This window comes from Mustela lutreola, chromosome 2 (assembly GCF_030435805.1).
Source record: "Mustela lutreola isolate mMusLut2 chromosome 2, mMusLut2.pri, whole genome shotgun sequence".
In the NCBI taxonomy this organism is placed as follows: domain Eukaryota; kingdom Metazoa; phylum Chordata; class Mammalia; order Carnivora; family Mustelidae; genus Mustela; species Mustela lutreola.
The window spans coordinates 223083333-223109812 of record NC_081291.1 but is presented as its reverse complement, the minus strand read 5'-3'; the positions used below and the strand labels follow the sequence as shown (position 1 = coordinate 223109812).

Below are 26480 nucleotides of genomic sequence, written 5' to 3'. Positions count from 1 at the left end.
AACGCGCGACACAGCAGGGGAGTTGTACCCGGTGGCTACCCAAAAAGCGACACACAGGCCCAGAGCAGAAGCGTGGAGTAACAAAGCCACTGGGCATGTGATGGAGGAAGGGGGAAAAGAGGCACCAAGCAGAGACCATCAAAGGGTCAATCTGGAACATCAGAGTTGCCTGAACAAAAAGCTAGACTGGGGACTCGCAGCCCTGTTCCAAGACGCTTCCGGTCCTCCCCTCGCCCTGCGCATACTTACGCAGCACTCCGTCCAGTAAATGTGAAGGAACGGGAAGGTGAGCAGGGCTTTGTTTCCTTCTTTGGGCAGCAGCTCCTCTTTGAACTGAACAAAGTTAGATTCTAGGTGAATCATCTTTGGAGCCCGGCCATAGGACCTACGAACAATTTTTAAAACGTCACTAAGAAAAATGACTACAGAGGGTCAGCAGAAAGAAAGGGGGGGGGGGAGCCCAACAATAATTGAATCAGATCCACAAATGCAAAAGTACGGATACGGTATTGATCCTGAGTTATGATCAGAATACTCTGTCCGAAAGGATTCGGACATTCTCTGAGCATGGCGCGTAGTTACGTGTCAAAGCTCCGTCCCCATCGAGACTTCCGCGTTACTCAGTGACACGTGACAGCAATATCCTGCTGAACCAGGGCCACGTGCGACCACACAGACGGCTGAGAACAATGGTATTACTCAGAGTAATATCTCTATCACTGAATCTCTACGGCACCATAAAAAATAAAATGGTTCCCAAATGTCAAAAGCGCAGTTTGAAGACACGAAAGCTTTAAACCACACAAATCCTTTTACGATCACCTTTATGACCCAAAACAGAGCCGCCCGCCACCTCCTACGGGAGGAACATGGAGAGAGCCCGCTGCCCTCGGCCTCCGCGCCACCCCCGGCCCCCCAAGGGAGGGACACAGAGAGCGCCCCCGGCGGCTGAGCTCTGATCCACGGCACGGCTATTTCAGCATCTTCTAAAGCGGACGTTCGCCTCCATGAGTCCTTCCTCCACACTTGTATCCTCCACTTCCAGTAACTGTGTCTCTGGCACATCTCTAAGCCAGATTCTAGAAATTTTTCCGTCCGACCTAGTGGGTCTAACACACTGAAACTAGCCATATTTAACACGATCCCGCTGATGCTTGAACCTGCGTACTTTCTATTTTCAGCTCCTTCCCCGTCCTTTGTGAGACTAATCAAGTCTTCTGTTTCCATCCTTTTTCTCTGCTGGTTTGAAAGTTTCGCCGTCTATTTCCATTCTGCTGTGGGTTCCATTTTTATTTTTAACATGCATCGACTTAAATGTTTCTTTGAAAGCCCAGAGGAAGCGTCTACCCTGGCCCTGAACCAGACAAGTACACCTCCTCTGCTTTCTTCCCCACATCTAAAATGTCGGACTTAATATTTGAAAGGACTGACAGCTTAAGTTTAGCGGAATATCTTTACGGCTTGTTTGCCAGCAGCCGCTTCCTTCCTCTGAATTCTGGGAGCATCTTCCTTGCTGGGCGCTGGTCCTTTCACTATCTCAGGGCAGGGAGGCTTGTGACCGCACTGGACTTCGCAGCCACCTGCCGGTCACGGCCGGCACCGAGCGCAGCGTGAGAACACCCCTCCGGAGACACAAGGGAAGCTCCGAGCGGCCAAAAGTCACACACCCCAGGGCCGCCATGGCTCCCAGGCCCCCGACAGACAAAGCCGTCAGCCCAGCCTCCGCAGGGCCCCAGGCCCACAGGCAGGGAGGGGGCGGACTCGGCGCTCCCTTCGGCCCGCGCGGTGCGGCAGCGCACAGCTCGAGGCTGGAAAGGGTTTGCCATCAGTGCGTTGAGAAGGGCCGGCTCTGCAGCTGCATTTTCCACGTTGTCGGGACCGCAGATCTGCTTTCCTTTTATTTTCCTGACATGGCCTCTGGTTTGCTGTGTTTTGCTTTCAGTCCACGGGACTTTCCATGGGCGCCAGCAAGCCCGATTCACCTCTGGGAAAACTCTGACCGTCGTTGCTCGGATCCCGCCCACGGCCCGTTCCCCATCCTCCGCTCTGAAACTTCCGGCTGCGCCCCCGTCCGCAGCTCTGGGCCCCCGTCCCCTGCGCAAGGGGGCAGGGCTCCGCAGCTCCGTCTTCTCACTCCCCGACGTGCTCTCCTCCGCACAGCCGTTCGCCGCACTGAGGACAACCTCAGCTTCGAGCGCAGGTCCGGGGTCTACTCAACGACCCGCACATTCGGACCACAGCCACGGGCACCTGCTGTAACACGTCAAACAGCGTCAAAAGGCCGTTCTCCCTCCCACTCGCTCTCATACGCACCCAGCTGCCTACCCCAGTCGCCTCTGGTCCCTCCCGTACCAGTTTTCCTAGAGCTACGCTGACAAGTTACCACAAACCAAAGGCTTAAAACAATATTAACTGGGGCGCCCGAGTGGCTCAGTGGGTCAAGCCTCTGCCTTCAGCTTGGGTCATGATACCAGGGTCTCTCTGCTCGGGCTCTCTGCTCGGCAGGGAGTAAATCAAGGCGCTGGCAGCGTTGGCCCCCCCGAGAGCCGGCGGGAGAACTCACTCCTCATCCCTCCTACCTCCGGCACCCCGGGCCGTCTCTGCTTGGGGCCCCTCACGCCCTCTCTGCAGCCTTGTCCAGGCAACTGCTCCTCGGCAAGTGGCTGTGTCTTCCCGGGACACCTGTCATCGGACTCAGGGCCCCCACTACTCTGGGATGGCCTCACGGGGTCCTCGTTCCGAATGAACTCACACGCAGCCCGCTGACCGACACATGCTCTAGTGGCCACAACTCAGCCCATGGTACCTCCCCAGACGCCGTCCTGTCAGACACCATGTCCAAGCGTCCGTGATGGAATCGGCAGGCTCAGCTCTGCCCACCCGTCTCTTGCCCACGCCCCGGCCCCCCGGCTCCGTGGCCCGCCTACTAAATGCAGCAGCACCAGGGTCTGGAGCCCGGCACACGCTCTGGTGACAGTTTTCTGATGTGCTATTGGTCCTCCCACATTCTCAGCTCCCGACTCGCCGCTCCCCGTGTCACACCCCCCACCCCCGGCTCTCCGACAACCACAGAGTCCTCCCTCTGGCTGGCGTCCCTCAGAGGGCCTCCTGCTCCAACCAGGAAGGCACCGCGGGGCCGGTCTCCTCCAGGACGGCGTCCGGTCTGTGCCACGATGAGTTCTCAACCGCCCCGCCGGGGGAGCACCAGGGAGGCGCAGCTCTCTGCCGCCTGGTTGCACCTGCTCCAATCCAGACGGGCCGCCGTCAGAACAGTGCTTCTCCCCACTGCCTGCAGAGCCTTGAATCCACGGGGCTGAAGCTCGTCCGTCCATAGCCAGAGCCACAGGCCGGTGCAGAGGTGGCCCTGCGAGATCTGTCCCTCCTGGCGCTGTCGCCTGCGTCTCCAGGAGCCGCCTTCGCGGATGCGGGGTGCATGGGCTCAGCCGCCTCTCCCAAGGCCTCCGTCTCTCGTCCCTCTCCAGGGAAGATGTCCAGCCTCCACCGCGTCGCCCTCCCGCCTCGTCAACCCGTCCTCCGGCTCGGGCGGTGCAGGAAGGCGACCACACACGAGATCCACAGCCTCTGCTTGTCTTCTACGGGCCCTCGTCTTGTTTCATGGACACACTCTTCGCTCGTCTCTCTGAAGGGTTAAAGACCGCGTATTGGAAACCTCTCCAGACCCCTCCGTCTCCCTGGACACGGACTCCTCCGTGGGGCTGTCGTCTCTCACGGACAGCACGGCCACCTCAGATGCCGAACGGTTCTCTTACGTGCTGTCTGCTCCATACACGCAATTCAGGAATCACCCGCACGCCTCCTGCCACGCCACCGGACACAAACACGAGACCGGCTCCCACCTCCGGACCCCAGGAAGCCACAGCGGTCCTCCGTGGTGGCGGGCTGCACCCGGCGCGCAGAGGACGATGCAGCAAGAACGGGACGCCACGAGCAGGACTAACCACCGGAGACACGCACGCACCTCGACTAAAATCGGACTCCCCCCTACTAAGAAGTCAAACTCCAAACAGTTTCTAGAAATAACAGCTCATCTTAGCAGAAATAAGTTTTCCAATAGGATAATTCAATGTGGGCTACTTCTCCGAACAAGTCATGAGACAAACAATCACAGGCAAAAGGACGAACAAGATGGCTGGTCCGGTACGTCCCCCTAATTTACAAATAACATTTTTCCACGTACTTCCTCACCCTTAAGAAAGGAGCCCAGGAGCCCAGGGAGGGGAGCCCTTGCTGAGACTGTAGGTAAAGGCCATGTGCTCTGCTCTAAAGTGGAGTCTGTGCCTTTAAGACCCTCTGCTACAGACTCTGAACTCAAGGAGACAAACCAGCGTTGCTGGAGGGGCGGGGGTGGGGGATGGGGTAACCGGGCCAGGCATTGAGGAGGGCACGGGAGGGGACAGGCACTGGGTGTTCTATGCCACTGATGAATCATTGACCTCTACCTCCGGAACTAATAATACACTGTGTGTTAACTAAACTGAATTTAAATAAAATTAAAAAAAAAAAAAAGATACTCTGATGCACCATGAGGAGTCAGAGGTTGTTCCTATAAAAGCGGGCCTTTAACTCAAAAGAACTGTGTTGTTTCCACCGCCTTATGTTTCAGTAAGAAAAGCAACACACTTCTCACAAGTGAGGCCCACGGACTATGTGACGGCTTGGTTTCTTTACAAGACACCTCACAACCCAGGCTCTAGTTTTCACCCCGTTACTTGCGCCGAGATGTCCACAAAACCACGAAGAGATGATGCCACAAAAGGAGCGGGCCCCACCTTCTCCATTCCATCGGCTCTCTCGGAAGCTGCTGGGAAAGCGTCGGATAAACAGAGGTGAATAAGTTCTGGTCTCCAGCACCTACAACAGGAATAAAAAGAAATCCAGTTACGGCATTCTTAGGTGAATACGGGCAAAATGCGCTCTAGAATTTACTGACTTGGTAACTTGAGACGATTTTACATTTAGTAAATGACATCACAAAGTAAGATTGTCGCACACCTCTAAATAACTCGTCTCAAGAAAACCCAGCTCTCGGCCTGCACAGTCTAACTTCACCTGCGACACCTCCGTGCGGTGCGCACAATTTTCCCTGAGGACAACGAGGGTCAGGGAACGAAGCTGGGAGACGCAGAGCACACGCTCAAGGCCACAAAGCTAAGGAGAGAGGGAGCTGGCGCCCATCCACCAGCCGCAGCCTGACCGTGTGACCCACGGCCACTGCTTCCTGGACAGCCACGAACGTCCGGCCGAAAAGGAAACCCCGAGAAGTGAACGTGAACTTCTTCACCAAAATAAACTCACGATGCATCCAGATGCTGGCAGGAGCTAAAATGGACACAGGACACTGTGTGCACACACGACACACGGGACGCCTGGCGAGCCTTCCCTGAGTCAGGCCTCACGGTAACCGCGCAGGAAGGCAAGCGCCACCCCGTCACACAGGCCAGGACGACGAGGTCTGAGAGGCCGGCGCGTCTGCAGCTCAGCCCTGGCTCACGGCGGACGCCCGCTCTGAGTCGGGGTGAGTTTTACCTCAGCTCTTATCTCAGCGTTACCAGACGGCAGAGTCCATCAGCGCTCCGACCACGCTACACTGAAGCTAAAGAAGAGCCTTTTAATACAGACCAGTCGAACTCTTACACTGCGGGATCGTCAAACTCGAAGCAAGGCCATTATCCAAATTGCTTTTGCATTGATCTTAAAGAAATCATTGGGAATTGACGTGGGCCATTAACACATCTGCTTATTTTGCTATCATGACTGTGTGTATATATACATATATATATACACGTACACATACATATATGCATATGTATATATACACATACGTATATGCACATATACATAAAGAGACCTCCCCCACAGCACATAAGGATATCAAGTCACTGCTGAGAGCAGCGGCGCTTCCGGGCAGCCAGCGTCGGAGGTGGGGGCCGGGGCAGGAAATGAGCGCTGAGCGCCCCTTGGCCGGGGTCTTCTCAGAGCCACGCCATCGCCTAGCCGAGCGCCTGCGCCTGCGCCTGAGGACAGCCACCCCTCCTGAGCCTCCCCGGGCCGCCTGGGGAGTGGAAGTGAGAACACCGTGGGCTGTGGCGAAGGTCGAAGGAGGGAACCCAAGTAAACCACCTTGAACCCCGGGCCTGCCACGAAGTAGTCTGGGCTACTCTTACTACATTTTGTGTTAGAATAAAAACAAATTTTTATGTTTTAACGTATCATTTTTCATCGTATTCCTTTATTTGATAGTCATCTTAGAAATCATTAAAATAAGAAAATAATCAATTAGCCTCAGACTTCTTACCTTGGATTGCCATTCCCATGGCGTCCTTAAAATTAAAAGGTTCCGGGATTAATGTACAAAAGCGTCTACTCTTTTGCCAAGGAGCAGGATGAGGCCCTCTCCTGCTTCGCTTGTGTCCACCGGTCCTCGTCCTCAAGGCCCGCACGCGCACACACAGCTCCAAAGCGCCTCCTATGTGCTCCACGTACCTCCCTCGCAAAACCTACCAGAACGATAAACCTCATCTAAACGGAGACCATAAAATTAATTTTTCGGACACGCTCTCATGGCATAAACCTTTAATTTGTGTCCTAAATTTAATCTGAAAAGATTACAGGTCAGCTAGCATAATAACTGCGGACTTAAATAGGACCGTTCGGCCTCAGGGCCTTATACACTGAGCCGTGCCCCCCCCCCCCCCAAATCCATGTAGAATCCTAACCCTTGGTGGCTCTGAATGTGACTGCACCGGGAAATCATATCTGTAAAGGGGTGGCTGAATTAAATGAGGTCTTTCGGGCCTTCGGGCTCTGATCCGATCTGACCGGTGCCCTATTCTAAGAGACGATGTGGAGACACAAGAGGTTTTAGGGGTGTGAGCTCACGGGAGGACACAGAGAAGACCGCCGTCTGCAGGGTAAGGAGGGAAAGCCCCAGCTACGGACACCTCGAGCTGGGACTGGAGAACCTCCAACTTCCTGCTGGCAGGCTTCAGCCTCGCGGGCTGGGCCCCTCAGCGGCTCGTCACAGCGCCCCGGCGGACGAACACGGCAGCCCCCGGTCTACACCTGAAGGTCAGATCTCTCTAACCCACCGACTGAGAACGAAGAACGACCCTCACTGTGCAGACCGCACACCCGTCATTATCCTCCGCGTCTCCTCTTGGTGTGGCGTCCCCGGCAACCCCGAGACGCCCCTGAACACGGGCTCCGGGGAGCCGGGGCAGGAAGGAGACCGCAGAGCGCGGGCACGACCGTCCGAAGCAGCGACGTCTCCGCTCCCGGGACAGGTGAAGAACCAACCAGACACACGCGGTAGAAGCCCCAACCGCCCGATCACGACGGGGCCAAGGCCGTAGAGCTCGGAGGTCTGAACTAGAAGAAGACGGAGCAACTGCCCAGCTGAGGGCTGTCAGAAAGCAGCTACTCAGAGCAAAAAGGCGGCTTTCTAGGCTGATGCGCCCAGCCTCAGAGAACCGTGTGCAGAAAACGCCTGTGCTAATTTTTCCACCTCAAGAGGCCTAGTGAAAGACTAAAGTCAGAGTATTTATTGTAACAACTAAGATCCCTCTTTGTGTGTATGAGGAAGGGGGACTCCTCAAAATAGTTAATGAGGGTCCTCCAGAGCGTAACTACTAACATGAACATCTCACCCCTGCATGTGTCTAACATGCCCCCGTCCTCATCTCTAGAGGGGACACATCTGGGGGACAGCTCCGGGGTGTGCAGCCCACTGCAGTCATCCTCGGCCCCCGGCCAGCGTCCGAACGCGGCTGTGCCCTGGCAGGAGAGGGAGAAGCAGGGACAGGCACGGGGGCCACTCAAATGCGAAGGGAAACACTGGGACAGTCGCCCTGCTGGGAACCGAGGGACACCAGCATTCAGGGTGTTGCCCAGACCTACCCGCACCTGCCCCCGCCCAGAAGAGCCCAGCTCAGACACCCCCAACAAAGGCAGCCAGAGCCCCTGTTTCTGATTATATGAACCTGTTTTTGTCTTATTCCTGCCACAGCAGGATTTTCTGGCCAGACCTTTGGTACTTCCGGATTATTACTGCATTCTGAGATTTTTACCAGCATAATCGTGCAATTTAAAACTTTTCATGCCAAGAGCAGATAAGACTGCTAATTAAACACGGAACGAAAAAATTAAAAAAATACGATTTCAGTGATTTAAGCATGAATGGGTCATATTTCACATTCTTCTTATACCTTTACCTCGTAATTCAACATTCTTCTTATACCTTTAAAACAAAAAGAAGGGGCACCTGGGTGGGTCAGTGGGTTAAAGCCTCTGCCTTCAACTCTGGTCATGATCCCAGGGTCCTGGGATCGAGCCCCACGTCGGGCTCTCTGCTCAGCAGAGAGCCTGCTTCCCCCTCTCTCTGCCTGCCTCTCTGCCTACTTGTGATCTGTCTGTCACATAAATAAATGAAAAAAAATTTATAACAAAAAGAATTGGGGGTCACCTGGGTGGCTCAGTGGGTTAAGGCCTCTGCCTTCGGCCCAGGTCATGATCCCAGGGTCCTGGGATCGAGCCCCACATCTGGCTCTCTGATCAGCAGGGAGTCTGCTTCCCTTCCTCTCTCTCTGCCTGCCTCTCTGCCTACTTGTGACCTCTGTCTGTCAAATAAATAAAGAAAATCTTTAAAAAAAAAAAAAAAAAGAATTGGGAACTCAATTACAGAGAAAGTAATCAGTAACTTGGATCAACACTGAAAAGACACTAACATGTGTCCATTTGAGAAAATATGGTAACTACACATACAGACGCTTCTCTTGGGTTTGTGATCCCCAACAGTAAGACTGTAAGAAAACAGCTCTTTTTGAAATAACTCTTCAAAGAAGGCGATCAGAGCAAAAATAGAAACCTGCAGGCTGGACAGTCTTTCCTGGCCCAAGATGCTGTCACTGAGATGAGAGTCTAACCAAAGCTTAACAGCAGGTCCAGCCCACCCCCGACCCCCACCCCGGTCACAAGCTGTCGCGCCCTTTGCATGAGTCTCCCGCGACCTGAGGAACAGTGCAAACCCTCACCTTCCACCACTGTATCTCTGCATCAAAGTCACGGTTACTTAGTGTCAAAACAAAGAGTCACATTTTTAATTCCTAACACTAGATGGCAACCGACCAGAATCAACACGAAGCTGACCCGTCTAGGAGCAGAGGCAACCTCCCTCCACCCCTGCCCCCTTGCTGGAAGTCCACACCCAAACCAAACTGTCCCGTGGGGCTCTCTATCCGAGGGACAAGATGACAGGGCGCTCACTTTCTGCATTTCAGGGACACAGGACGTCTAAACTAAAAGGTACGGATTCTAACACAAAAGAAAACTGTACCTACATTCAAAAAGCTGTAAATTGGTTGCTGATGTTCCTATAATGTTTATGCAACGATTTTTAGAATATTTTAGGATGCAGTTATGACATTAAGATTGAATCTGGCACTGAACCGTCTACAAATAAAGTAGTTGAATTACCAAATGTGGTTTGAGTGCTCGACAGCTACAAATTAAGCCTCGGGGAAAACACAAGGCTGAACTGAAAAGTTACTCTCCACTGGGAAGGACACGGGACTCTCACGCTTGTACAATCATTACTCCCCACGATTTTTATTTTTCCCCACACATGTGTTAAGGGCATTTGGAAATCTCTGTCCTAGTCCTGTAACGTAACGTAACGTAACACTACATTGGTACACTACAAGACCCGGGAGGCGTAAGGTCAAGGACAGACGTGGTTGCTAATCAGGTGATCCTAAATAAAGAGATTATCCCGGATTATCCAGGTGGGCCAAGGTACCCGGAGGGGAGGCTATTCCGTGGGGAGGAGGGAGGCAGAAGGCCAGAACCGAAGAGTTGGTACCATGAGAAGGACTGAACAGGTCCCTGCTGGCTTTGAAGATGGAAGAAAGCCCATGACCGAAGAATGTGGGAACCTCTAGAAGCTGGAAAAGGACAAGGGGAGGGCTTCTCTTCTGGAAGGAATAAGCCCTGCCAACCCCTTGATTTTAGCCCAATGGACCCATTTCAGACTTCTGACCCCCAGAACCCTAAGACAAATACATTTCTGTATTATTTGGTAATTCATGTATAGAGGCTCTGTCGAAGCTGGTTGGCTGAAGGAACAGGTTCCAGAAGACCTTCCGTCAACAGCCAACATTTCTGTCAAAAGCTGACCAGTTACCAGCCCTTAAACACGCGAAGCTATGAAATCTCATGAAAATAGGAAAGGGTCAGGACACTGTGACCACTAGAAAGCGGCAGAGAAAACCAAAAGGTTCGGCCGATCTGCAACTGACGGGCAGCCTTCCTCACAGTACATACATCTTCCAGATAGTATTTTTCTTTGGACATTTACCTTGGGTCAAAGATCTTACTTACATCAAGTCTTTAAATACTTGTTGATACCCTCAGACAGCATAATTTTTCTTCAAATTCTTTAGTATAATCTTAGTAAAGGGACAGAGTAACTTTTCCAATAAAACACACCTCATACTTTATCCCAAGTGGCTGAAGGCACCCAGGCTATTTTATATTTTAGCCTGTTAGCAAAACGGATGTCTTCAAATACCTCGTGGACAACGTCTTAATTCAAGAGCATCAGTTCTGCCCTGCAGGACTCCAGAGTCCCCTCCGCCCCACATTACGGGGTGGCAAAGACGGGGTGGGGGGCAGACTGTAGCTCAACAGGAAGCAGGTGCTAGGTGCGAGACCCACACTGGGGCACTGAGTGTCCCCCCCGTCGGAGCACCTCCTCGCAGGCACTCCAGAAGCTGTACGGCCACAGAGTGCCTGGCTACCGGGTGACCAATTTCAAGGCCCTTCCCAGCAAGGGATCCTATGAGTCTCTACCTTTGAACAAATAAGTCAAAGGAAACATGTACTTTACCTGGCCTCTGTTGTATAGAAAAATGTTCAGAAAGAGCCATTCTTTAAGCATGCCGTTAACCAAAGAAAGCTAGAGTTCACCAGGGAGCAGCGCGCTCCTGCTTGAAAACGGGGGTTAATTGAAGAGAGCACGGACACTCGCCCTAACGATGCCTGTCCCTGTCCAGAGACCACACACCGAATGAATGAACTGTTCCTGAACAGCTTCTAGCCGAACAGCTTCTAGCCGAACAGACTTGCAAATGAAGGATACAGACATCCAAGGTCACGAGCTGGGAAGGCGTGTCAGCCCGATCAACCAAGCGCAGGGCGTATGCGCTGTGCGTCTCGTCTCGTACACCGGCACAGGAGGGAAAATTAATGCCTCACGTCGGCAGCTCTCTCATGGGGAAAACCGACACCAAACGCATCGTCGTGGCCCTCCCAGGCTGTCTGCACAGCAAAGGCTTCACATTTGGGGCTCAGAGGTGGGGAGTGGGGTTCAGGAGAAAAAACACACGAGATCAGACGCCACCCAGATTCTAGAAGTAGAAGCCAAGGCTTAGTCTGTGCCCTGAAATGACTGGGCAACGGACCCGCTTCTGCGCACACACACTGCCCTTCCTTCATGGCGAGGCACAGGCCTGACACGAAACAAGCGAGCCCTCCCAGCCTCTTGCTGCAGAGGCCACGTTGGAAGGAAGCGAATTCCTACAGCCAACAAGATGGGGACAGTGGGAACGGCCTTTACCTGCCGCCAGCCGTCCTGCCCAAATGCCCATGTCAGATCACGCATCAGAACGTCCTGCCATTTCCTTGCTGGCGATCCGGTAACGCCCACTCCATCCGGCTTCCAGCTTCGACCCTCGACCCTCACTGAGGCCCGTGCACACGGGCGCCCGCCCACGCTGCTTCTCCCTCTCCCAGGAGCCGGTCTCTGTACCAATGACTACCCCCGGGGTGTGATCAAAGGGGAAAAGGCAGAGAGTATGTCTGTGATAACTGAACTGCACGCCGCAGGAGTCTGCAGAAAGGGAGCCAACGCTTATCCACAGAGAACAGAGAGACGAGGTCCCACAGAGAGACAGATATGCAGCCCCGGAAGTCTTTGTCCTTTCCAGCAGGAAAGACAACTGAGCACACGCCACAAGCACCACGCTTCTAACCGGGAGGCCAACGGGCCGTTCTCTGGAGCTTAGAGACCAAACACGACCCAAACGTAAGGAGCAGAGACAAACCGAAGGTCTGGATGAAGGCATCTGAATACAAGTGCGGGGAAGAAGGAGCCTGAACAGTTCACAGATTTTTACGTAAAGAACTACAGGGTGACCGCAGCAGCTGGCATCACAGCGTTTCCAGCTGGAGAGAGGGGCCTGCTTCAGGCCCAGCCCTGCCTCAGGCTGTGCCCACGGCTGGAGAGACCCGCTCCTGAAACCCCCCCATTCCCCAGAGTTCCCAAAGACCACTTTCTCAGTGAGGTCTGGCTGCCGCCTCCAAAAGGCTCACCATTACCAAGAGGAATTTAGCGATATTCAGCAAAATTATGAGTTTACCACGGCCCCAGCGATCCCTGAAGGAATCCATCCCAACAGACTGCACCATGAGGCTGTCTGATTCAGGGTGATTTGAAAGAGCAAGAGACAGAACCATCCAGTTTCCCGACAGGACCGGGGGAGCATCAACCACAGAACACCCATGATCCACACCACGGATGGAGCTCTGCGCGGCTGCAAAGTCCAACGAGCAGGATCTCGAGGAAGTGCTGAGAGAAAAAGGGAGGCAGGGGAACTGTTTCTTGGTCTGTGACCTGCTTCCTAAGAAGGGAAGTACGAATGCGTATGAATTTTTTTTTCAACGGCAGGAGAATATTTAGGTGAGGACAGAGTCAGTGTGGAAAGGACAGAAATCTACGCTCCACACCTTGCTTGGAAGATCCGGTTGGGAGAGCAGGTAAATATTTTATGTGATTACAAAACAAAGTTAAATTTTAAAAAAGCTTTCTCTAAAAATATCAGGGGAAAAAAAGAGAACAAAGGGAGTTAAAAGTGCCCACGGCTGGCAGCAGAGCCCCAGAGAAAGAACAAGGCTGGCCGGCGGCCCATGCCTCCTGCTGTGAGATGTCCAAGCGCTACAGAGAACACTAGAAGCACCTGAAATCTCTGCTCACGAGTCACTGCTGGTGGCAAAGGGGCAGAGGCCATACAAGGTGGGATCAGGGGCTCCAGGACAGGCAGCGGCCGCTAGGGGTTTGTGAGAAAGGACTATTCCCAGACCGGCCTGCATAATCAGAAACGGGGGAAGAGCCCGCTGGGGGACAGCGAGGCAGCTCTGGTCTGAGAGCGCTCTACCTGTCACCCCCAAGTCTCCGCAGAATGGGAAGAAAGAAAACACAGAAGGTCTAGCGGTTCATTAAAACCGCCGAGTCCTGGGGCGCCTGGGTGGCTCCATGGGTTAATAAGCCTCTGCCTTCTGGTTGGGTCATGATCTTGGGGTCCTGGGATCAAGCCCCGCATTGGGCTCTCTGCTCGGCAGGGAGCCTGCTTCCCCCTCTCTCTCTGCCTGCCTCTCTGCCTGTCAAATAAATAGATTTTTTTAAAAAATCTTAAAAAAAAAAAAAAAAACCGCCGAGGGCGCCTGGGAGGCTCAGTGGGTTAAGCCCCTGCCTTCGGCTCAGGTCATGATCTCAGGGTCCTGGGATCGAGTCCCGCATAGGGCTCTCTGCTCAGCAGGGAGCCTGCTTCCCTTCCTCTCTCTCTGCCTGCCTCTCTGCCTACTTGTGATCTCTCTCACTGTCCAATAAATAAATAAAATCTTTAAAGAAAAAAAAAAACCACCGAGTCCTGAAATCGACTCACAAGGACCCAGAGAACGTCAGGGCATGCCTCACCTCTGCACTCCCAGCTCTGGCCCTGAAACAAAGACTCAGCGGCCGTCAGCAGCCCAAGCATATCGACTAGGGTCTTAGAAAACCTTTCCTCACTAAAAAGCAGCAGGGCTCCTTGGAGAAAGGGCAGACTCCAGGGCCAAAGCTGGAAATCAGTCTGGAACACGTTAACAGCAGACACTCACAAAGACTCTGACAACTCAGAGGCTGACTAAACAGCAAAGACGGAACCACGGGCAGGTTGGCAAGGACCGCACAGGCCACCGACTGAAACAAAGCAGGTCGGGGGGGCGCCTGGGTGGCTCCATGGGTTAAAGCCTGTGCCTTCAGCCCAGGTCATGATCCCAGGGTCCTGTGATCGAGCCCTGCATTGGGCTCTCTGCACAGTGGGAAGCCTGCCTCTCTGTCTACTTGTGATCTCTGTCAAATAAATAAAATAAAATCTTTTAAAAAAAGAAAAAGAATTCTTGGGGCACCTGGGTGGCGCAGTGGGCTAAGCCGCTGCCTTCAGCTCAGGTCATGATCTCACGGTCCTGGGATTGAGCCCCACGTCGGGCTCTCTGTTCAGCGGGGAGCCTGCTTCCTTCTCTCTCTCTCTGCCTGCTGCTCTGCCTACTTGTGATCTCTGTCTGTCAAATAAATAAATAAAATCTTAAAAAAAAAAAAAAAAGCAGGTGGGTTTAAATCCTTAAATTCATAATGATACTTAAAAAAAAAAAAAACAAAAGGGGGAACCTGGGTGGCTCAGTGGGTTAAAGCCTCTGCCTTTGGCTCAGGTCATGATCCCAGGGTCCTGGGATCAAGCCCCACATCGGGCTCTCTGCTCAGCAGGGAGCCTGCTTCCCCCACTCCCCCTTCTCTCTGCCTACTTGTGATCTCTGTCTGTCAAATAAGTAAATAAAATCTTAAAAAAAAAAAAAAAAAAGGTAAATGATCACCACTGGAGGACACTCCCTGTGAGTGCATGAACCCACACAACCCACACCACTGGACGAGCACGTGACACACGTACACACCATTGCTTTAAAGGTTCTATTTATTTGAGAGGGAGAGAGAGAGAGCACAAGCAGGGGGAGCAGCAGAGGGAGGGAGAGGAGTAGGCTCCCCGCAGAGCAGGGAGCCCAATGTGGGGCTCGATCCCAGGACCCTGGGCAGGCGTTAAACCGACTGAGCCACCCAGGTGCCCCCCACACACACTTTCTACAGACACATTTCCATGAACAAGTGAAGACGAAACGGCAACACTGGAATCCCGCCAGTCTGTGCCCCACAGGGTGTGAGCCACAGAAAGGCCGCTCCCACCAGAGAGACCCCAGTGGGGCCCGCATGCTGCTGGTGGAGAAGACGATCTTGCCAAAAACATTCAACCTGAACCTGAGCCAGCCTCTGGCTCCGAGGACCATCTTCCAGGAGACACAGAACTCCAAGGACGAAAGGCACCCGGGACAACGCCAGGCAAGCGGGAGGAGGGAGGAGAACAGGCCACAGGACCGAGCCCGAGCTCTTCCATAAACCGCCCGGAACAAGAGGAGACGGAGGGAAACCCGAGATTTGAAGCCAGATGGAGAGCACGGGCTCCAAACCTTATGTGGACACCAATTAATTCAAAGGGCTTAAAAGAAAAAGACATTGAAGACACACTGAAAATGTAAACGCTGAGTATTCGATATTAGGGAAAAGTTTTTTAGATGTGAAAAAGGCTTTACAGTTATGCTTTTAAAAGTCCTGATCTCTTAGCGATACGCCGTCTTGAGGGACACACACTGTCTCAGCTTGGGCTGCCAGGATGAAAGATGTGACGGGGTGGCTTCACCAACACCGACTTGTCCCCCCAATTCCGGAAGCTGGAAGTCCAAGGTCAAGATGCCGGGCCGTTCAGTTCCTCGGGGTTTGGAGGAGGGAGGGAGCGCACTCTTCCTCCTCGCGCGAGGCCCCTGGCTCCATCCTTGGGGCCCAGCTTTTGTCCTCTTCCAGCCCGCTCCCCCCCAAACACCCCGGCTCCAAACCGTCACCCCGGCCTTCAGGGCTCCAGCACCCGAGAGGGGAGACAACGCCTCACCCCCAACACACGCACGTGCAGGTCCGTGACGTCACCCTCGGGGTCTGCTTTGGACGAACACAGGGTTGGTGGGAACAGGCGCAGACAGGGGCAGGACTGGCCAATCCTCCCAACTGGTGGAGTCGGGGGACAGGTCTGTGGGGTTTCATTATACTACTCTGCTCTGCACACATTTGCCAACTTTCCATCATAGACAGTGTGAGATGCTCCGACTCTCCCACCGCCCTTACCCCTTCCTTTCTTCCACAGCACTAGTCACTGATTGCATCATTTGCTACTTTTGCCCGTCGTGCCCCTCCTCCCAGTGGACTGGAAGCTCCACGAGGGCTGGGGTCTTTGCCGGCAGAGGTGACCCAAGCCCGGCAACACTGCGGAGCCCAGAAGCACAGTGTGCACCTGCTGACCGGGGAGCCTGGCCCGACCCGTTTGTAGTCGACACCAGCCAGCGCCGGACCCCGGAGCTCGGACACCCTGCGGCAGCGGTGCCAGCACTGCTGGCTGTCAGATTATGGTCTCGGGATACGAATGCAATTTTAGAACGGGTAAGATCACACTGGAGACCTCCAGCACGGCTGACTGACTCAGTGCTTCGACTGCTGAACCAAAGTAAGCGAGACTTCTATTTCACTTCACTCTGCGGCAAAGGCTTTCTCTGCGGGGTAATTTTAGGGACCAGTCCCCCTTCCTCCCCTGCCTCCCCAGCTGCTCGGTGAAGCCGTGGCAAAGAAGTCGGGCACCTGGCTGTTGGTCCTCCCTGGGCCATCACACACCCGAGGGCTCGGGCACAGCGGAGCCGGCCTTCGGGGCTTCTGCTTCAAAATGACCCCTGACGGCCCACTCTGTTGTCCGCCTCCGTGCCTGCAAACTTACTAACTGATCCAGCTGGTCTAAAAGTGCCCATGAATGGTGCACGGTGAGGTAGTAAAAATCACTACCCCAACGGGATATCGTTAGTGCCAAGGCTCTACCTAAAATCCTTAGCTCTAAAATATATCCAACTGCTTCCAAGTGCTAAACAGATCTGCTAAAAACAAGAAAACTTTCCAAACATACAACAGTTCCCGTGAGATCGAGGTCTAAATCTGTTGTCAGTTTCTTCGCAATTTCTCTACTCACTTTTTTTTTTTTTAGTTTTGCAAACAAGGGCCTAAAATAATATGAAGGAATAAAACATTACGGAACAGAAGCCCAAAAAGCCAAATAAAGGCATTTGTTTCCTGAGGGGAAAATAATCAAGGAAGGAGAGACTACAAAAAATGTTCGCTATTTCTAAGAGATCATCCCACCTTGGGTCAACATCTAGAGCCCCAGGTCCCAGACGCCCAGGAATCATTCCCGTGGCCAAGAGCTGACGAGGACAAACCTCTAAAGATAGAAGCAGCGATATAAAACCAGAGCAGCCCAATGGATGCTGGCGGCTACGCACCAGGACACCAAGGTAGACGCCGCCATGTGGGGAAGGAACGTGGCCCCGGAACGACTTGTCCGCGCCTGAGCCCGAGAGCCTGTGGATGGGATCTCCTTTGAAAAAGGATCTTTGTAACTGTAATGAAGTTCAGGATCTCAAATGAGATCACCCAGATCATCTGGATGGACCCTAAATCCAGTGACCAGTGTTGTGATGAGGGACAGGAGAGCAAATGCAGAGACGGTAGCCACGGGAGGACAAGGCAGACTGGCTCCAACGACAGCCGGAGCTGGAAGAGGCAGGACGGAGCCTCCCCCGGAGCTGCAGGAGAGAGCGCACAGCCTCCCGACACCTTCACTTCCAACTGCTGGTCCCCAGACCCCTGAGAGAATGTATTTCCCTTGCTTGAAGCCAGCAAGTTTCTGGTAATTTGTGACAACAGTGCTGGGAAACTAATGCATATGGTGTAAAGTATAAAAATAGAAAGCATATTTTTCCTAATGCTACTCCAGTTCATGTTTTAGACATGCTTTTGGTCACACCTCTTGAATGTCCGAGAAACGCAGCTGAGCACATAGCTCAGAGGGGGTCCCGCCAGCAATAAACACGTAAGAACTTCACTGATCATCAGGTAAATGCCCCGCGGACAACTACAACCACCTTGGGCTGGACAAAGACTCTGGAGAGAACATCGAGAGCACAATCCATGAGGAAAAAAGCGTTAACTAAACTTCTTCAAAATTAAAAATGTACTTCAGGGGCGCCTGGGTGGCTCAGTGGATTAAGCCGCTGCCTTCGGCTCAGGTCATGATCCCAGGGTCCTGGGATCAAGCCCCGCATCAGGCTCTCTGCTCAGCAGGGAGCCTGCTTCCCCTCTCTCTCTGCCTGCCTCTCTGCCTACCTGTGATCTCTGTCAAATAAATAAATAAAATCTTTTTTAAAAAAAAATGTACTTCAAAGACAGCACTAAGAAAAAATACAGTCAAAAGCTAGGAAAGAGTATTCACAAATAAATTACAGATCTGAAAAAGGACATGTATCAGCAAATATCATCAACTCTTATAATTCAGTGATAATGTAATTTAAAAATGGGCAAAATATCTGAGTAAACATTTCACTCAAGAAGATGTACAAATGGCTGATAAGAATAGGCAAAAAGGCTCAACTTCACTAGTCGTGAGGGAAATGCAAATTGAAACCCAACCAGAGAGCACTTCATGTCCACTCGGAGAGCTAATAAAAGACAGACAAGCGTGTGTCCGCCGGAATACGGAGCCACCGGAACCCTCAACCACCACTGGTGGGGACCTGAGACAGTACAGATTCGGGGACTATCTAGCAATTTCTTAACAAGTCAGACATCAGCTTATCACCCAATACAGCAATTCCGCTCCTGCAATCCCCGCATGAAGACTGGAACAGGAGCCCACGCTCGGGCGTGCAAGTGCTCCCAGCAGCTCTCCTCACAGCAGCCACAGAGCACCGACAACCCCCACGCCCCTTGCCTGGAGAAGAGATAAACAAGACGGGGTCCACCCGCACAGCGGACCACCCGGAGATGACAGAAGGAACACACGACAGGGGACGGCACGACCTCCACAGAGGAGCCCGCTGAGCCTCCAAACATGGCTGGGCGAGGAAAGCCAGCCGCGAGACTGCACGCCACGTGATCTCATGTCTAGAAACATCGAGAGAACACCACTGTGGATAGACAGAAAGCAGAGAGAGGTTGCCCACACCTGGGGGAGAGGTGGGGATCACCTGCTAAGGAGCACAAGGGAACCCAACAGGTGCCGGTGCCGGGGGCACAGCTCTGGGGCCGGATGGTGGAGGAACCTTCCAGCAGGCAGATGAAAGCTCCATGAAGACACCAAAGAACAAGTCTGCGTGCCGAGTGGGCCTCCAAACGCACCTCTTCCCGGAGCGACTGGGAAGCAGCCGGCAATATTCCAACTGCTCTGACCTTCTGACCCAGCAAGTCCACACCCGGATTCCATTCTTTATTTTAGAAATCTATTCCTCCTTTATTTATGCATTTTTAGGGCTGAGGCTGGTTTGGAACCTTACAGAGCTCCTCTTTCAAGGCCTCATGCAAATGCCAGCTGGGCAGACCTTCAGTCCTACCTGCTCCCCTCAGAGGCCAAATCCGCGACCCAAGAAGGCTTGCGTTTGGTCATAAACTTCTACTGACTTAGAGTAAAGAAAGCATATCTGAACCCAGTTCTGAAGGACCAATGCAGAGAAGATGGTCCCTAGCACATCAGTGAGCCTCTCTTCTCCTGCTGGATTGACCTGGACGCCCGGGGTCCGAAGCCTGCAGAGAAGGTCTGCAGCAGCGCAAACACTAGGCACCCAGCAGGCTCCCTAAAACAAGTCTGGGTGATCAGGGCTCAGGCTCTCTAAGCATTTCCCACAAAGCTGTCTTAGCTCAACATGACCCGCATTTCAAGAACATACCTCTATGCTGTCAAAAGCCTCTAACTTACGGACGCCTCAAAGACAGCACCGTGTTTCCTAGAGAGACGCTCACTCATTTATCTATTCTATTTATCCAGTGGGTATTTACCGAGCGCCTACTGTGTGCCCAGCTCGGCTGCAGGAGCCAGGAGGCCAGCAGTGACCAGCAGACTCTGGGCCCACACCCTGTGGCTCACAGGCAGCCTGGGTCGGGGTGGACGAAAGACAATGAGCGAAGGAAAAACAAAATGTTTGTGTCGGGGGTGCGGAGCCAAGAAGACTGCATCAAGTCAGTGGAAAGCCCGACAGTGAGCAGGTGTGGGAGGTGGTCGGGGAGCAGCTCCCGGAGCGGGGGGAGGCAGTGAGGGGTCAGAAGGGCAGTGCGGGCGGCCAGAAAGCCACGGGGCTGGTGGGGTGAGGCCCGAGCCGGGCCCACAGGAAGGTCTGCGAGGGTTACGCTCGGAAGGCGGCTAGCCCTGGAAGGGTCCCAGGAGGCAAGCGTGTCTCTGAGGACCCCCGGAGGGATCGCCCCCCGCCCCCCGGAGAACTCGCCTCAAGGGGCTGGCATGAAACCAGGGAGGCCACCGGAGGCCACAGGAGCACACCCAGGGCGAGGCGAAGGCGGCTTGCGTTTGGGGGAGCAACAGTAAAGGTGGGGAGAAGTGGCTGACTTCTGGATAAGTGTCAAAGATAAATGACAGGACAGACTGACCGCCAATTGTGATGAAAAGGAGTCAGGAATAACCCCAAGGGCATCCGTTTTTACTTAGACCCCAAATACCCTGTGAGTCCAAACCACTGGGGAAGGCACATCAAGTCAGGTGGAGACCACATCCCAGCAGACCCGACGGGACGGGGCAGGAGAGCTCCGGGGCCGGCTCCGAGGCCTGCAGAGCGAGGGGGCTGCCTGCCAAGGGCCAGAGCAGGGTCCGTGGCATCCAGGCCCGGGCAGCAGCGGGGAATCGGCGCGGACCCTGAGACACACACACGACACCATGCAATAGCCATGAAGAGAAGCATCCACACTGGCAAAAAGCTTTTTTAGACAATATGTTCTTCGGTCAGTCATTCGCACCCCCACCAAAGCCCGACCCCTCGGCCCTTCCCGTGTGTCCGTGTGGACCCCCTACCTTGTGGTCCAGTCACTCCCAGGCAGAGACTGGTTCTGGGAGGCCGGCCATGCTTGATACTCTCTGACATGCATCCGGACTTAAAAAACGAAAATCAGGCCGCTGACTTTCATTTGCACACACCAAATTTACTAGGAACACTTCTGAGGCGCATCTTGTAAATCGGGCCTGTAAGCCGACGTTCAAACGGAAAAGGAACGTTTTACTCCTACATCATCAGTGCACGTCCGCCCTGGGGCTGGTGCACCTACTCCGACGAAGCCACACCCCCCACGGCGCTCCGAACGGATGAGGAGAACGACGATGCTGCAGATGCGCCAGGCCCCCTTTGAGGTGTGCCGTTTCAGTACTCGGTCCTGCTACCTCCCTTCCAAGGACACAACTGTGTCACAGAACAGCGTGGCTGCTACGATAAAAGGAAGTACCACCAAAAAAAAGCCGCAAAGAGGGGGGCGATGTCCAATCGGACTCCCAAGCTAGCGAAGCTCTGCAGTGTCCGACAGGGGCAACCACCACATCAGTGTGTCACCGCACTTGTCTAAGAATGAAAAATGTTTCTTCTAGGGCGCCTGCGTGGCTCAGTCAGTTAAGCGGCTGCCTTCAGCGCAGGTCATGACCCCAGGGTCCTCGGATCAAGCCCCGCATCGGGCTCCCCTCTCAGCGGAGAGCCCGCTTCTCCCTCTCCCCCTGCCTGCTGTCCTACCTACTTGTGCTCTCTGTCAAACGGATAAATAAAATCTTAAAAAGAAAAATGTTTTTTCTAACTCATGCATATGATTTCTCTCAAATAGCTGTTACAACATGATACTCCTTTAATAAAATTATTTGAACTAACTATTTAATCAATGGAGCTATTAAGTATTCTTCTTAACCTAAACATGTCATGAAAAAGTCACTGAGACACCTAGGTCCTGTGAACAGCCTAAGAACCACTCGTCAGCGGTCAGGCTAACAGTTTGCACGGTGACTCCTCTTCTGGGTGCTTTCCCCAAGTTCATTCTTCCAACTTCATTCTTCCAACTCTGTGCGGACCCCCTGAGGCCGGTACTATAGCCATCTCCGTCTCACGTGGACGAGACCATGAAGCGCCCGAGGTCCCCCATAAAAGACCTCTTGTTTCAAGCAGGCACAGGCACACACAGCACACCGAGCCAGGCAAGGACATTCGGTGGCACCGTCAGTCACGGAACGAGTGAGGTTTCTGAGGATGAATGCTCCTCCCGCATCTCAGCTGTTGGTCGCTCTGGGCGTGAGAGGTCAGGACAGGCCAGCTCTAGGCCAGCTCTGGGCCAGCTCTGCACTGCTGCGCATGGATCAGAACAAAAGGCATTTGAAGCGACTTCTCTGGGACTCAAAAGGCAGTGGTTGAATCACAAGCACCACACCTTCAGGGTAGGCGGGACATCAACCACCCACACATTTAAAAACTTTACCCTAAGGCAGAAAAATCAAACTCCAGCCAGGCACAAAGCCTCCTGCATCTGCTCAATTCTGCTGCCTTTTTCCCTCCTGCAAAATTCATAGCGGCAGACGGGAAACCCCGAACCAGAGATCCGGAAGAAGAAACAGCGCAGTCCAGGAAGGGATGGTGAGATCAGACCGTCTGCACGGGGCACTGCGGCGCCTCCAACACCATAAATCCTGTGTGGACGGCACGTGCTCTTCTCGGCACGATGGCAGGGGTCAACAAAGAGATGCCACCGACCAGCGGAACTACAGTAACTGTCTGCCAGAGGAGAGAGCTGGGAAAGGAGCGTGTCTCCCCCAACACTCCCTTGGAAGAGAAACCTGAAAGAGAAACCATCCTGAAGCAGAGAACGGACCCAGCGCTGCGGATAACGAAATAATCTATGCCGACACCTAAACTCGGATCACATAAACCGGCTGGGTTTCTTCTCGGTCTCACGGCGCATTCTCCACGATGAAGACATCACAGGGCCGGTACTCAGATTGCCGACTAGGGGATCCGCTGCACGACGTCGGCGCACAGTCAGTCCCCACGCCGTCGTGTAGGCTCGCTGGTACTTACTGGCTTTGCCAGTCCTGGTCAAAGCACATCCCCTGCTGAGGTGGTCGGAGAAGGGGCGGCAGGTTCGGAATCTCTTAGTGGCGGAGTGAAGGCCAGTAAAACGTTCAGGGAGCTTCAGGATACTATTAAGATCACTCAGCAGCTCTCACGTAATCATGGGCTCTGGTTACCCCAGTCTCCGGAGACTTTCCCCTCTGCTCACAGCGACACACAGCTAAACGGCCCCTACACTTCCGCGAGGCAGACACACTCTCCTCCTCAGAAAGGTCCACTCCACGTGTCCCACGTTCTCGGAGAAAACTCCAGCCCGGCGGAAGGGAAGCACTGCGACGGGATGGGGCCGCCGAGGCCGGCCGGTGTCCCAGGACCGGAGGCAGCCAGACCAGGAACACAGCGTGGCAACGAGGAGACCGGTACCGGTATCAAATCAAAACTTCGAGGAAGAAGGGGCCTCCTTCCCACTGCGTTCGTGTCCGCGGCTTAGAGCAGCTCCTCCCTTCACAAGACCAGGGCCGGACCGAATGGAGCAGACACAGAAGGCCTGAGGCAAAACCGGGGCAAGTGCCCCCAAAGCTGCAGCCCCAAGCCCGGAAACCCCGAACATAACCCAAGTGTGAGCTGGGAAGCTCCCAAACCCGCGCCACGTGGAGCTCTTTCTTACTTCCCAGCTCACTCCGTCTGAAAGTTCCCGAAGCCCCTGTCTTCCCCCAGACCCCAGCGAGGCAGAGGTCGTGAGAACACGGGCTCCGGCGCTGTACGCGGGGCCGCCCACGGCCCGGAACTCCGGCCAATCTGGGGAAAAGGCCGCCGCGTCCCCCGCGGGCCGGCACGCGTGCGGGCAAGAACGCAGACGGTAAACCCGCGTGTCCACCAGCGTCCACAAGGACGACCACTCACACGCCCGGTGCTGAGACTGAAGAACCTGACCTCCGAAGCGCACCTGCGGCAAGTCCGCAGAAACCTGTCCAGCCTCGGGGGTGGAGGCACAGACCAGCGGCGGGGCGCCGGGGAGGCACCTCCAGGCCCTGGCACCTCCCAGGAAGACCCCGGGGCGCGGCCCCTGTTCCCGGAGGCCTGGAAAGCCCCTGCGCCTGCGGGAGGGACCAGCCGTACACGGACCCGTCCTCCGGGGCCGAGCGCAGAGCGCGCTGCGGCGTCTAGGCAGACACTCGGCACAAGCCCGGGTGCGCACGGCTGTCCCCGAACGACGGCAGGGTCCGGACTTGGCGGAGACGCAGCCGCGGTCCCTAAGGAGGTTTCTCACCTGGAGGGAAGCCACGAACCCACACCTCACGCAGCCTCTCGGGGCTCTGCGCGGGAGCAGAAGCGCGCCGGCCGGACCCCGCACGCCGGAAGGAAGACGCACGGACAGCCGCGAGCCCAGGGCCCCGCGCCGTGGGCTCCCGCTCGTCCTCGCGGCCGCGGCGCACAGGGGCGGCGGCGCACGGGGCAGCGGCGGGGCTGCGCTCCCAACAGTCCGAAACTCCGGCCCGCGGGACGCCAGCCCTCGCCGGCCGCCGGCGCGCCTCCGACCTCGTCCGCCGCGGCGCGAAGCTCGCGTCCGGCCGCTCAGAAGTCCCGGCGCGCCCAGGACCGCCCGCCAGCCCCGCCGCGGGGGCTCCGGCCCGGCCGCGCAGAGCGGGCCGTTCGGGGCTGCCGGGGCGCGGCCTCGTCCGCGGGGACCAGCGCGGCTCCGCCCGCCGCGGTCACGCCCGTGGCCGCGAGCGTCGCGCGGCTCCGACCCCTACCCGCGGGCGCCCGCAGCCCTCGCGCTGCCCCGAGCCCTTTCCGGGGGACACGGACGCGCCCGCCGACTCGGCCCCGGCGCCCGCCCCCCGCCCCTCCCCGAGCGCGTCCCGGCGGGGTCGGAGGTCGGGGCGGCGCGCAGGGCCCGCCGCAGCCGCCGCCCGGGCCACACCTCCGTCCCGGGACGCGGCGGGGCCGGGAGCGCTCGGGGAGGGGCGCGGGCGGGGGAGGGGCGCGGGCGGGGGGAGGGGCGCGGGCGGGCGGGGGGCGCGGGCGGGGGGCGGGGCCGGGCCCGCAACGGCCGCCCCCCCGCGGCCGCGGCACTCACAGGTGACGATGGGCTTGTTCTCCATGGTGTAGATCACCGGCGGCTGCGGCGCCTCAGGGGCGTCCATGGGCGTCCGCCGTCACCGGCCCGGCCCCCCGCGCCCCATGGGCAGCCCCGAGGCCGCGCCGGGCCAGCCCGAGCCTGAGCGGCGCCGCGACAGGGAGGCCCGCCCGGCCGCGCGAGGCAGCTCCGGAGCCGGCCGCCCGCCGCCGCCCGCCGCCCGCCGGCCGCACCACTTCCGGCCCCGGCACCGCCGCGCTACCGCTTCCGGGGCGCGCGGCTTAAAGGGGAGGCCTCCCGGCGGCGCGCCGGCGCTGTCCTCCGACAGAAACGCGGGGGCGGGGCCGGGGCCGGGGCGGGGCCGGGGCGGGGCCGGGGCCGGGGCGGGGCCGGGGCGGGGCCGGGGCAGGTAGGCGGGGCTCGCGCGTGGACCTCGGAGCGGAGGTCCCGCGCCGACCGTGGAGAGGGCTGCGGCCCGGAAGCCCCGGGAGACGTCTCCACCCGCCCCAGCACTTGGCCACCCGGAGCACGGCCGCTGCCCACCGTGCAGATCCCCCGAGACGCGGGGTCCGGGCTGCGGGGCGGCAGCCGCCCGGGTCACTGGCAGCACAGACAGGGGCGCGACCCCGGGACGCGGGTGGAGTCACCAACCGCACGTGGACCCGGGGATGCCCGCGGGGGTCACCGACAGCAACCCAGAGGAACCCTGGACACTGGTGTGACCCTGAGAAGCGCTCACAGCAGAGGGACCCTGGGACCGCCCTAGGGTCCCTAAGGAGGGGCACGTGGACAGTGGCCTGGCAGTGGCTCGCCTCGTGGGTCCCCTCACCCAGAACGTAGCTTTCGGCAGATTCGCCAGACTCCAGCGCCGCAGGGGAAGCCGGGGTTCCAGCATGATTCCCGCTGCGGGACAGAAGGGCAGCTACTCCTGCCAGACGGCCGGCTTGCGGTCTTCTTGCTACACTGGGTTTAGCTGGAATGTTGCTGCCACAGAGTACAGCAAGATTACTGACCTTCCGCCTGCAGCCAAAGATCCCACAGCGCCTCAGGTACTCCTCTGGGCTCCCCGACCCTCCCAGGGAGTTGGAATGACTGCCTCCTTCTGAATGTCCACATCAGGGTGCGGCACTCGTGTTAGCACTAGCTCCGTGTGTCAGGGACAACTGCTGAATGCTCGAACTGTGGGACTGTGCCTTCCACTTGGGTCCTGAGCCCTCCCCCAGACCCAACCACACGGGACCTTCCCCCCATGGAATGGGCGTGTTGTGGGAATGCCACAAAATCAAGCCCCACTTTAATGCACGTAAGTTCCCTGTGTAAGGAAAGTCGTTTTGGGGTAACATCTGCAGATGAAGTAACGTGACCGTATGCGTGAAATAGTTTGAACAGAGCTGCCAAGTGTGTGTGCATTGCACAGCACGTGCACTGCAGCCAGGTGAGGACATGAAGAGCGGCGTTTCTGACACGGGAGGCTGTGAGGCACTGCCGGAGAAGGAACCAAGGAGCGGTGCAGAGCCAGAGTCGGCCTGGGGGTTCCCTGTAAGTCCTTGGCCTCGGC

General features: G+C 55.9%; 1 protein-coding gene across 2 annotated transcripts in view; it reads right to left on the bottom strand.

The window, feature by feature from the left end:
* Positions 1 to 25159, bottom strand: part of TRAPPC10 (trafficking protein particle complex subunit 10) — a 77356-nt gene extending 52197 nt beyond the window's left edge. For both annotated transcript variants that reach the window (XM_059164878.1, XM_059164880.1), the window contains exons 1-3: positions 24923 to 25159; positions 4791 to 4872; positions 250 to 385 (exon numbers count right to left, since the gene is read on the bottom strand). In XM_059164878.1, coding sequence (XP_059020861.1) covers positions 250 to 385; positions 4791 to 4872; positions 24923 to 24989 — 285 coding nt within the window. In that variant the 5' untranslated portion in view covers positions 24990 to 25159. The remainder of the gene's footprint in view (positions 1 to 249; positions 386 to 4790; positions 4873 to 24922) is intronic.
* Positions 25160 to 26480: the final 1321 nt, after the last annotated feature.